The sequence below is a fragment of the Calonectris borealis genome, chromosome 5, assembly GCF_964195595.1.
Source record: "Calonectris borealis chromosome 5, bCalBor7.hap1.2, whole genome shotgun sequence".
Lineage (NCBI taxonomy): Eukaryota > Metazoa > Chordata > Aves > Procellariiformes > Procellariidae > Calonectris > Calonectris borealis.
In genome coordinates, this window is record NC_134316.1 from 39,888,743 (window position 1) to 39,900,460 (window position 11,718).

Below are 11,718 nucleotides of genomic sequence, written 5' to 3' on the forward strand. Positions count from 1 at the left end.
CAATGACAACGAGACTGCAGGGAATGGGTGACTATAGGTTTGCATCTGCAAACCTTCTAATCGCCAAAGAGCTGCTAGAGATGGTGCTGTGCGGGATCAAGCCCATTCGGTTTCGAGAGAGCAGGAGGAGGAGGAGCTGGATAAACCTCTCGATACAGTCTCTTTGAGCAAGCCCTGTTCCTCAGGAGGATTCACGGGGGGCCTATTATGAAGCGAGAAGGAGGGTGATGAGGTGTTTGATGTGGTAAACAAACACTCCCGGCCAGAGATGCACATGTCTGTTTGGGAAAGCAACATGTTTTCAAAACAGTTCTCTCCTGACTGAATTAGGTAGGAAGTACAAGGATTCCACGTCTCTTCCATTTCTGAAAGCCGAGTTACTAACGGTCTCAATATTTGCGTTGAATCCCAAATCCATTCAGATCATTTCAGTTCACTAAGAACTGAAAGCACGCACCTCTCAATATTTACAAGGGAGATACTCCCTCCAGGTTCATCTCCAGCGCTGGCTCCCCAAATGGCCAACTCTTCCAGCAGAACTGTTTCCTGCACATCCATCTGCTCGCTCTGTTCCGATAAACACGCGCCTCTCCTGCTAGCCACGTGGTACTGACTTCCCTCTGCCGCGTGCACGGTTAGTGGGGATGCCCTGCAGAATCTTTACTGTGAGCGTGAGTCACAGAGAGAACCCAGCTGGGTATCTGGAAGCCCATTTGGGTTTATGAATTAGCAGGACGTGGGAGACTTTTTCTTTTCTTTTAAAGCAATCCATGAAGCAAGTCCGATATGGAATTACTGAGTTAATATACATGAATAGACTGCCTGTCATTTTTCACAGACTCATTTCTATGACTCTAACTGGAAATACCAAGTAGTAGGTGAACAGAGACTGAAATCCACCCTCCCTAGTTGCTCTGAAAGGCAGTTTCACAGAACGTGAAAGGCTGGATCAGGTTGGCAGCATGCAGGAAGCTACTGCCACTGCTGTACGTGCTACCGGTCAGCAGATAAACAATGCAATCCCATTTCCAGGGCTGTGAAGCCAGCAGTAAGTTTACAGAGCCATCTTTTTAATCACTTTGAAAAATAAAGGAAAACAAGGCACAGTCATTTCAAGCTCCATTAGAAACAGAGTGAGAAAAATCAATGTTTGACAAATAGGAAGGGACAAATTCTGGATAAGAAAATGTTACTAAGCTTTTAGAAACATATCTGGTTTTTAACTGGCAATCAAATAGAGAGCAACAAGATGCCTTTGAAATACCTATGCACTTCAATGGCAGGAGCTGTTAAAATATATTGAGAGTCCATCATTAAAGCAAATGGGACAAAGCTCTCATTAGTAATTACTGCGTCGCTCCACCAAACATACCAGCAGTGGGGCTAGTTCTGCAGTCCTTGCTCAACACATCTGTACCTTGCTTAACACATCTGTACCATCAATTCTCTACTGGTTAAAGCCTGTGTATGATTGTTCCCAATTAGCTATTTAAGCTTTAAACGTGTACTTGGGTTAGGACCATATGCTGTCCGTGTTAACTGATCATAGACTCAGATTAATTTAGATTGGAAGGAATCTAGCCAACCTCCTGCTCATGAAATGTAAAGTGAGATACAGAGAGGGTACAGGGCTTACTTTAGGGGTGCAGGGGAAGGGGAGCAAGAACCCTATCATATTCCTGACCCAGCATCATACCCTCTCAGCTGTAGGCTGCAGTTACCATGCAAAAAATGAAGTCTGGCTGTTCATTGGCGACACCTGAACTGTGACAACTTGGATTTCCAGGAGCAGTGAGTCTCCTCCTTGCCAGAGACACGCTGAGTAACACCACCTGCCATGGGAAATTTCTCTCCATGCCCTGGCACTTGACACTGCCAGCCTCTGAACTGATCCTTGCAGCGGCATCCTGCCTTCCTTTCCCCTTCCCCAAATCCTGTCATTCCCAAAGCTGCCTCGGGTTGCAGCACCGGGTGGGCTTGTGGACAGCACAACTTTCTTCATTTCCCCAAAGACTGCGACTGCACCATGTCCTATTCTTGTCAGTGTTCCCCAAACCATTCCTAATGCCCAAAATGCTAATGAAGTTTAGCCCACCAGAGTAAGCACTGCAGTAAGCCACAAACAGGGCTGTAAACGTGCCTCAGGGATCTCCCCCTTTCCTCTTTACTTCACTCCTAGTTGTGGGAAACTCACTATAGGGATTTTCTTCAGCTCCTTGAGATTTATGCACAGTTGTCCTTCAGCACAGAGTCCTCAGCCTGCTGTTTCTTCACTGTGTTTACCTTTTCCTTTAGGAAGCCAGCAGAACTGACCTCTCGGGATGAACTTGCCTTGCAATACTTTGCAGAAAGCGCACAGCCCAGCACGTTTGTTCCCAGTACTGCAGCTCCAGGTGCCGCTGGTTTGCTAGCAGCGCATTCCAGCAGAGCAGAGCCCCTTGGTGTTTCCTATAGCAAAACTCCATACAGGACCTCCTGGATAAAAGGCAACTACATATTATTTGTAAATTGAACAGCCTTCTATTAAGCCATAATACAAAATTTGATCCAATTTAGTCCCTTTTTCCCTTGTTAGATAACTTGACTGCCTTTTTGTCCTTTCCTGAGCTCCAGCCCTCAGTCTGAGGAGCGATTTTACTACAAACGAAGCCAGTCGCTGCCACGAGACCGTATGGCGTTCCCGCTCTGCGGAGGGATGTTTACGTTCTCGCTCTCTCCCCCCGGCCCCCTGGAGCAAACACAATCCCTTCACTTTGCAATGCCGAAAATAGAAGCGTTGGTATTTAAATTGCAAACAATCGAGTTTGGCAAACAATCCGTATGACTGCACCCTTTCTGAATCACAGGTCTGAGTCATTTCCCTCACCTAAGCTGCTCTCTTCCCCCGTGCAGATTGCAGGAGCAGGGAGAAATACGGCACTAACGTTCTCCTGTCTGTCTGTCTGTCTCCCCCGCCCCGTCCCCGTCCCCTGCAGCCTGCCTGCTCCAGGCCGAGCTGGTGAATTATGAGCGAGTCAAGGAGTACTGCCTCAAGGTGCTTCAGAAAGAAGGCGAGAACTTCAAGGCGCTCTATCGATCGGGAGTGGCGTTTTACCACCTGGGTGACTTCAACAAGGCCCTCTACTACCTGAAAGAGGCCAGATCCCGCCAGCCGACAGGTATGGGGGGAGCGGGGACGTTGAGCGCTTTTGCATTTCTTTTCACGAGACTTAGTCTGTCCCTGACTGGATTGCATTGATTTCCACCGGGATGAGCATGACTCACGGTACCCTTAGCCGTACTCCCCTTCAAGCACTCTCTCGTAGTGCAGCAAGGTTGCAGTGCCCAAAGATTAACCGCTGCCGAGGCTGCGGCACAACCTGGAAGAGAACAGTATTGCTGGAATGCCATCTGTGCGGAGGACATCCTGCCTCTCTTTCCCTCCCTAGTTGATTTTTGAAGAAGGAAGCAGGATGGGGAAGAATGTATCCCGACCATTACATTTTCTGACTCTGAGAACAAGTTTTTTTCCCCTTAGCAAAGTCAGGACACTACTTGTAATCCCCACTAGCCATGCCTTCCACCAGCTCGGTAAAAGGTTAGTATTTTAATTTGATCAAAGAGACAGACATTTACTCATAAAACACTCATCAAGGATGCTTCAACTTTTGCCACGAAATCAGCCAAGTATCTGTCATCCATGTGTCAAAACCCAACAATTCATTTTGGGACAGCAAAGAAATTACATATTCAAACAACTTGGCCTTGCCAGAGCAACCACCTTTATGCTAACCTGTCCAACTTCGGAAGGTGGGTAGAAGGCCACAATGCAGAGATGGTGCTTTTATTTTTCAAAGGACTGCCTAATAGGGAGAGAAAACCATACTATTGTTTAAACCATTTCTGTTAAAATAAAAGAATTTTCTAATATTCAAAGAAAAATTTAAGGAGCACAAGAAAGCAAAATGGAAGCCATGTGCAAAGAAAACCCCACAGGGCCGCTCTTCCACCCAAACCTGAGAGGGAAGAGTGAGAACTGGGAACAGGAGTGAGCCTGGGCGCTGGCAGAGCACGGTGGAGCTGATGTTCATTGAACTAGGGGAGGCAAGGGAGGCTGAGCTGGCTGGGGCTGGTGCCCCACAGGCACTGGCCCCGCAGGGCTCCTGCGGTGGCTGTGCCCTGGAGAAGCACCAGGGAGGGTGCGCTTCGGGGTGTGCTGGGATCTCCTTCCTCTTCCACCTCCCGTAAGGGTGCCTGGTCCCATCTGCCGCGCTTGGCCATGGGCTCCGGGCAGTCTGACAGCACAGCTGTGCACCCCACACTCCCTGAGCAAATGCGCTTAAAAGCTCAGTTTAGCCTATTTTCGTTTACAGCGTGCCCTTCTGCTTTCAGCCCTTGCCAGAACCAGGAAATGGAGAAGCCTCTGCAAGGGAAAAAATAGACTGTGGAAAATCAGAAGTTATCCTAACCTTGAGGTTCTGACTAGGCTCAGGTGTGAAAAAGTCCTTTTAGCTGAACCACTTTGCTTCCATTTTTTAAATATGTATTTCTGTGCTCCCCACCCCCGCCAGTGATACAATTTATTTGGTATCTCTCATTGCTTCTTGAAATAAACACTGATTTATACAACAGCAACAGCTTCAAATACCACAGCTTGCTGCAAAAACACACCAGAAAGCGTCCCCAAAGGCCCTTAATGTATACAAAAAACAGTTCTGGCCTTCAGCTCTGCATCAGAAACTCCTCCCTGTTATTGTTAGACCATTCAAGGCCATTGTTCCGCTGTTTTATTTATGATTATGGAAAACTCAAAGGGTATTCAGGGGGAAAGACACGAATACATACAGTAAGAAAGGAGGCGGCTGTTAAAACACAGCAGTAGGAATCAGGTAGCACTATCAAGAACCATTATGTGACCTGGAATCAGTGAGTAACTCCACTTTCAGTGTCTCCATCTGCAAAATGGGATTTGTTTTCCTTTATCTGAGGTTTCACTAGGCTCACTGGTGGAAACACTTGGTTATTATTACAGTCATGTTCTCTGTGTTCTTTTTTTTTCTAATAAGGAATGGTTTTGGCACAAATCATTGGCAATTACTCTCTTTGGTGGGGAAGATTTTAAATGGTAAAGAGGAATTAACTAGCAAAGGGTTTTATTGTTCTAAAGGGCTGTCAGCACAGCAAATCCCTTATGGCTATTTACTGCCTGTCAAGGGTGAGGCTTAGGTCTGGCCTGATTTCTTATACTACCTCCAAACAAAAATCACAAAAGCAGATGGAAATAACACAAGAGAATTGTATAACCCTCCTTACCAAGGGAGAGGGAAGCCGCTGTTAAGTAAGTTGTGCAAAGCATATATGAACTCTGTGTCCAGAGGCTGGTGCAGCATGGGCAACCAAACATGCACCTTACCTTCAAGCCTTGTTCGGCTCCTTCCCACTGGTGGGGCTAGATCGTCGAGGTAGGTACTGACTGGGATTGAGACCGGACCAGCAGGTGACCTGGTAATAGCAAACACCCACGGTTAGTCTCTGCTGGCCCTGCGCTGGAGGCTGACGTTCGGACATCACGCAGACTGCCCCTACAAGCCAGATGTCCCACGCTGCGTGGAGCGGGCTCGCGGCTGAGCTCAGGAGCTGCCTTCCTGAACGCCTGCGACTCGGAAGTCCTGGGAACAAAACCCAGGCCGCGCTGTCTGCACAGCGGATAAGCAAGTGGGCTCTGAAACTACAGGGAGAAGCAGAAATGACCTTTAAAATGAGAGGAGGCCACTCTGCCCAAGGACACAGGAGATGTTCCCATTGCAGCTTTGCCAGCATCTCTTTGTATGGGTCTGACCAGTCACCTGAGTTGTCCTCACCTCTTACTCCCACATCAGCAGAAGGGGTCGACTTCTTCCTCACTGAGAGATGAGGGTCTTCTCTTCATTAACATTTACATTGAGCTTTGAAATACTTCTGCAGGCAGAGCTAGTATGGTGCAATGCTGTTTGATGGAAAAGACTTGACAAAGACAGGGCTCCACTTCTGTAAACAGTGCTGCTCGCATTATTTCTCTTTGGTAAAATAGTAACCCTCAAAAAAGAAGCAAAACATGCTAGAACCTGCCCAGGAGATTTATAACTCACTGGCAATGGGAGTATCTCCCGCCCTCTTATCAGGCGACACCTGATTTTGCCCGGGCTTCCCAGGCGTGTGGCAATCTCCCAGGTGAGCGCAGTTGTGCTATCGGCACTCGCTGCCGCGCCGCCAGCCGAAGGGAGCCGGCACCTTTCATTGCCCAATTACGCACCGAACCCCCCTCCGCCCCCTCCGCCAGGCGTGGGTCCCGGCAGGCCCGGGCAGGTGTGATTTCCTAACGTGCCCACGCAGTTACCACTTGCCGCCCGCACCGGGTAGACGTTGAGAGCGTGAACCTCCGCAGCAGGGACGCGGACCCAGGCAGAGCAGAGAGATGGCAGTGGGGCGCAGGCACCTGCCTGCCACCTGCACTGCTTTTATTTGAGGCCTAAAATTCAGGGCTAACCCCCTCAACTGAATTGCTTCACCCTGGGAGGCTGCACAACTAAAACCAATTCTGTTTTGAAAAAAGCTGCTTTAAAATTTGCTGGGCTGCTGTGAAGTGCTAATGGATGAACAGCCCAGGATGCTGGTGCACCTTGTCTAACACAAGCAACAGCAGAGCTTCTTGGCTCATTAAGTGCCCCAAATGGGGCAAGTAACTTAATCCCTGAATCCCACCCTCCGGACTGACTAGGATGATGCAGCTGGACTCGGTAGGGAGACCCACCTCACCAGGGACAGCTTGAGAATTCACAACAGCATTGCCACAGCCCACTGCTACCCCATGGCGTGTTAGTGGGGAGCTCCGGGTGAGGGGAAAGCGATCCGGCTCCTGCTGTCTCAACTCCGGCTGAGGGCGCAACAGAGATGTCCCCTTCTCGTGTTTAAAGGAAACTTTGCACCCCACAACTGCTTTGGTGGGTGCAATACCCACACTTGCTAGTGCTGGCTGTGTTACCAGTAATTTGCTCATCTCTCTGAAAGCTCAAGCACTTCTCATTTCCCTACCTGGTGTGGGGCACATCACTGTTTGGATGAGGAGGAGACACGTCCACTCTCTGTGGACTGCAGTGCGCTTCAGGTTGATTTCTGAGGATCTAATAACCTAAATGGACTAAGCTGGCCCTGGTTGGCTGGCTGAGTAAGGTTGTGAGCAAAGGACCATTTTTCAATCGATACATAAGTGAAAGTGGCTATTTTTTTGCTCGGTGGCTTCTGATACTGCATGCGTTTTGCCACTACGTGGGTGCCATGTGTGTGGGACGTCACCCTCGTGATAGTAAATCAACACGATTTGAGAAAGGACTGACCATGACTGCAGAATCACGAGGTCTGTCTGGAGATACGTACTTGTTGAGATCAACCGGTGCTTCAGGGTGAACAGGTTCCCTCACGGCTGGGGCCAGGAGGTAAAACAAAACTCGGATGTTCTGTGTGCTGTGTTGATGCACCGAAATACTGGAAGGAAAAAGGGGGTGCAGCTTACCACCTGCACAGTACTGGGATCTCACAGCTCTCTACAGGGGTGAAGCGGTGGTTCCCTGCCCCTAGGAACTTCATGAGGAGGGATTGACAAGGCAGTATGCAGCGTACCACATATGATAATCATGCAGATATATTGTCATGGTGGAAGGACTTCCAAATATGAAATTTAAGGAAAGCAAGGGTACAAAGAGAATGTGAAGGATGCTCTTCCCAATTCAACTCATATTGGAAAGAAAAAAAAGAGTGAAATAGGCTGTAAAAGGGACAGGAGGGCGAAAAGGCAGAGCATAACTACGCAGGGTGTCTTTAGGGGCTTGCATGCAGGCACTGAGGGAAGGGAAGCCAACGGAGGTGCCGTGCCACGAGAACAGGCAGGGATGACCTGGATAGTTTCAACTGTGTGAATTCAACTGTGCTGACCAAGAGTAATCAGAGACAAGGTAAAAACTAGCTGAGGCAAGATCGTGTGCAACAGGGTCGGTGAGCACAAATCAGACCAGGTTCTCCAAAACCAAAGCAGCAGGGTTTGGTTCAGAGCCCCTTCCAGCTGATGCTGTTCCTGCAGGCAGCACTGGAGCCACATTGTTCCCGAGGTGATGCACCAAGTATGTCTGTCTTTCACAGGGGGTTGTAACCACCGTACGTGTATGTGTGTGCTCTTTCCCTGCAGATACCAATGTCATACGATATATCCAGCTGACAGAGATGAAGCTCAGCAGATGTTCCCAGAGAGAGAAAGAAGCCGTGTGAAAATGAAGCTGCTTCAGCTGAAGTGCCCAAGGGGGAACATTTCCTTCTAGAAGCCCATTTGGTGGATTTTCCTGTTTGCTCTGCCTCATCCTCATCTCCTCATCCATCCACTCTCCCTTGCTCTTCATTGAATCCCAGTTTTGAAAAAAAGAGACTTAGACGCTGGATATGGCTGCTTGCCAACCGTGGTAATACCCCTTCCCCGTGGCAGGAGAGCACAATGGCTACAGCCAGCCTTGTTCCAAGACAGTGTCACACATCTGGAGTAGGCAATGCTGGGGGACCTTTCTGGTCCTGAGCTGACTGCCTATTACTCTTAGGGAAGCAACCCCCAGAACAACGACTTCCTGACCAGGCAAGTTGGAGACAAACAGTTTCTGCTCTGAGTGTTCGCTGGAGCTTGGAAGAGCTAAGAAACCAAGAGAGCCGCTGGTCGTTTCACAGGGGATAGCAATGCCTTTTTACCATCAGTTCCCTCTGCCTGCTTCTCCAGTGTGTGTTATCGGTCTCCAGTGAGAGCTCACGCGCTCCCAGTCTAATGCCAGTGAAAACTGTTTCTAAACATCCTCTTAACGAAAGCACAGAGCACCCTACGAACCCCCCGCAGAGCTGTCCCGGTGCCGGAGGAGAAGGCTGTGGGCTACCACAGAACGCTGAACGGACTGTGAAAGCATGGTGTACAGTGTGAGGGAAAAACTGTGAAATAATTCATTAAAGGCAAATAAAAATTATTAATAGGCAACAAGTCCAGGCATTGCTTTTCGAAGGGACCTCTTGGGTTCCCCAAGTCCAGACAGGCAACATTGTCTAGCGGGGCGCAGCATGGGGTGGGGAACAAGGGACGTCTCCATTCTTATCTTGGCTCTGCCAATGCCTTGCTGTGTGATCTTGGGCAAGTCACTTAGCCTCTCTGTGCCTCGGTTTCCCCATCTGTACACTGGGGATAATCATACTTCCCTACCTCGCAGGGGTGTTGTGAGGATGTATTAGTTAATGTTTGTAAGTAACAGTACAGTGCTGTACAGTGCTAAGTATTATTAGTACATTGGATCGAGGTCTTGATTCTCCCACCTTGTGTTGGTGCTTCCTGTGTCCTGTTTTTTCTTTTGTAGGAGAACATGGTGCTGACAAACAGGGCAGGGCCAACAGCTTTGGAGCCTATTTCAGCAGCCCACAGGGCCTGTTTAGACCTCTTCCAGCAGTCTGATCACTTCTTAGAGCTCAGGCTCCTTGGCTCAAAGGTCCTTTTCTGAAACTACCAGTAATGGGATCAGTAAGTGCCACAAACACATTTCCAGTGTGACTGCCCCATCAGGCCCACAGGGACCTGCTCCCAGTTGCAGGATGTACATGGGTGGTCTCATCCCATGGTGGTCGGTGTGAAGTGAGGGTACCCAGAGATGCTTCACTCGGCCCTCAGCTGAAACATGGAAAACACAGAGAGCTGAACAGACAAAGTTCAGCCAAGGGCTGCGTGCTTTGGTCCCAGCGGACGTGGTGTCTGCAGACAGTTGGCTATGGCATCCCACATTCCAGCTGTCGTATCTCTCCACATTTTTCTCTAGCCAAAATTTGAAAGAGTTGATAGAGAAACATCAAGAGAAAAGGCAAATCTCTATCATTGTCTCTGAAAAAACTGAAGTTGTATTCTTCAGTTCAGGGACACATCCAGCCCACACTGGGGGTGGTGAAGAGACCATCTTAAAGTGGCATATAAGTCTCTGAGATAAGGTGGACCTACATCAGTTGTGTGAAACTTATATTGCCTGTGATGGCACCAGAAGTTCATGTTCCTCAGATGGGTGGTGGAAAGCAGCTGCTTCCCAAAATTGGGAACACTGTGTGCAGCTATGTGAAGGAAAGGGCTGCGTCCTGGAGGCAGCACAGTCACCTTCTTCAGATGGCCCATGGGTCATACATCTGTGCCAGAAATAGCAAGCACCTCTGCCCACCACTACGCATGTCTAAGCAATAAATGAGGCTACAACTGCTGCTAGGACAACAATTGAGTTAAAGACAAAGAGGACAAATGAGGGGAATGCTGTAGGTAGTTGTTAACTAGACCAGAAAAAAAGGCTAGGCAGAGGTGTGCTTGGGTGCATGTGAGGTGTATCTGGTACTGTATAAAACACAAAGCTAGGAAGATCTGGCTCTCAAAGCGCATGCAGTCCTCCATATCCTAAATACATCACAGCATGCAGCAAATTCAAGCAGAGGTGACTCCCCCCTACTTCATATTGCTCATGACAGTTCACCCCACAGCTGCGTGTGTCTCTTCACTAGGAGTGAAATGAGGATTCATCCTGCAGGCCATGCGGGAGGAGAGGACACCACCTACACAAACAGCCTCTGCCCCAGGAAAGCTCAGGCAAGCAGAGGCAGGCTTGTTACTCATGACATTAGAGTAAAAGAAAGGGCATTTTCCAGTCACTGGAGATGTAGTCCATGGACTGTCACTTTGCCTGGAAACAATTTTAACCCGCGCAATGGCTTCACTGACAGACTGTCACTGCATCAGTCCCATGTATACATGAGTATAAAAAGGGCACAGCAGACTCCAAAATGCAGTCTCCTCAGTTCTCAGCCTCTTTCCCTCCAGGGAAGAGTGTGGGGGAAAGTGGGAAGTTTGTGAATGTGCATATGAAAAAGATCTCAGAGCCTCCAGGTGCTACATAACCTACTTTCTGCAGAAAATGGTTGTCCTTACGTAGCTTGACACTCAGGGTACCTGCAAGCAGTGCACACTCACACCAGGAGCTGGAAGAAGGACGTCACCAAAAAGAAAAGAGTTGGGGACTGTTTTGCCAGCTATGTAGCATCTGTATGTTTCCACAGTGACACAGAGCTTGAGCAAAACATGGACAAAACTCCAGATGGGGGCCCTCCACATGTCAAGGAGAGAGACAGCAGCAATGCCACCAAAGCCTGTGGACTGCACTCTCCCCATAGTAGCCAGCTCTGCCTTGCAGTATCAAACATCTCAGCAGAGTTTGCAGCCTAACTAGAAAGACGTGCAGACACATCACCACCTCTACTGCATGTGTCAGGGGAGTAGGGAAGAGCCTTTGAAACTTCCTAAAAGGCTTTGTCTTCTGCCGAAAGAAAGAGAAGGCATATTTGACTTCCAGCACATCAAGGGGCTCTTCAGCTCTAGAGGAGCAAGGCCCTAAAAGACCATGGGCAAGTTTGTCTCCTGGCCACTGCTGAATTTAAGAATATCCAAGGGAGAAACTTGTGGTTTTGTCCACGAACTGCCTTAACAGGAACAGAAGAATGAAGTAAGGATTGGCCATAAAGGGGAGGCTTTATTATCAAGCCCCCAAGAAAGAGCTCTATGTATACAAGACCCTCCCGAGTCCATAGTTAAATAGAGTTACACACCTTTTCCAGTGAGTGGTCCTTAACAGCCAGATGTGGAGGTGTGGGCAGAGGCCACCCAAT

The 11,718-nt window shown here is 48.8% G+C and overlaps 2 protein-coding genes across 2 annotated transcripts in view; one reads left to right on the forward strand and one right to left on the reverse strand.

Moving 5' to 3' along the window:
• ADAM20 (ADAM metallopeptidase domain 20) overlaps window positions 1-5,561 on the reverse strand; it is a 65,995-nt gene extending 60,434 nt beyond the window's left edge. Inside the window, exon 1 of the mRNA XM_075151953.1 lies at window positions 5,551-5,561. The gene's annotated coding sequence lies outside the window, so the exon portion shown is untranslated. The remainder of the gene's footprint in view (window positions 1-5,550) is intronic.
• Window positions 1-9,340, forward strand: part of TTC9 (tetratricopeptide repeat domain 9) — a 28,969-nt gene extending 19,629 nt beyond the window's left edge. Inside the window, exons 2-3 of the mRNA XM_075151962.1 lie at window positions 2,976-3,158; window positions 8,198-9,340. Of these exons, the coding sequence (XP_075008063.1) occupies window positions 2,976-3,158; window positions 8,198-8,277 (263 nt within the window). The 3' untranslated portion in view covers window positions 8,278-9,340. The remainder of the gene's footprint in view (window positions 1-2,975; window positions 3,159-8,197) is intronic.
• The last annotated feature ends 2,378 nt before the right edge of the window (window positions 9,341-11,718 follow it).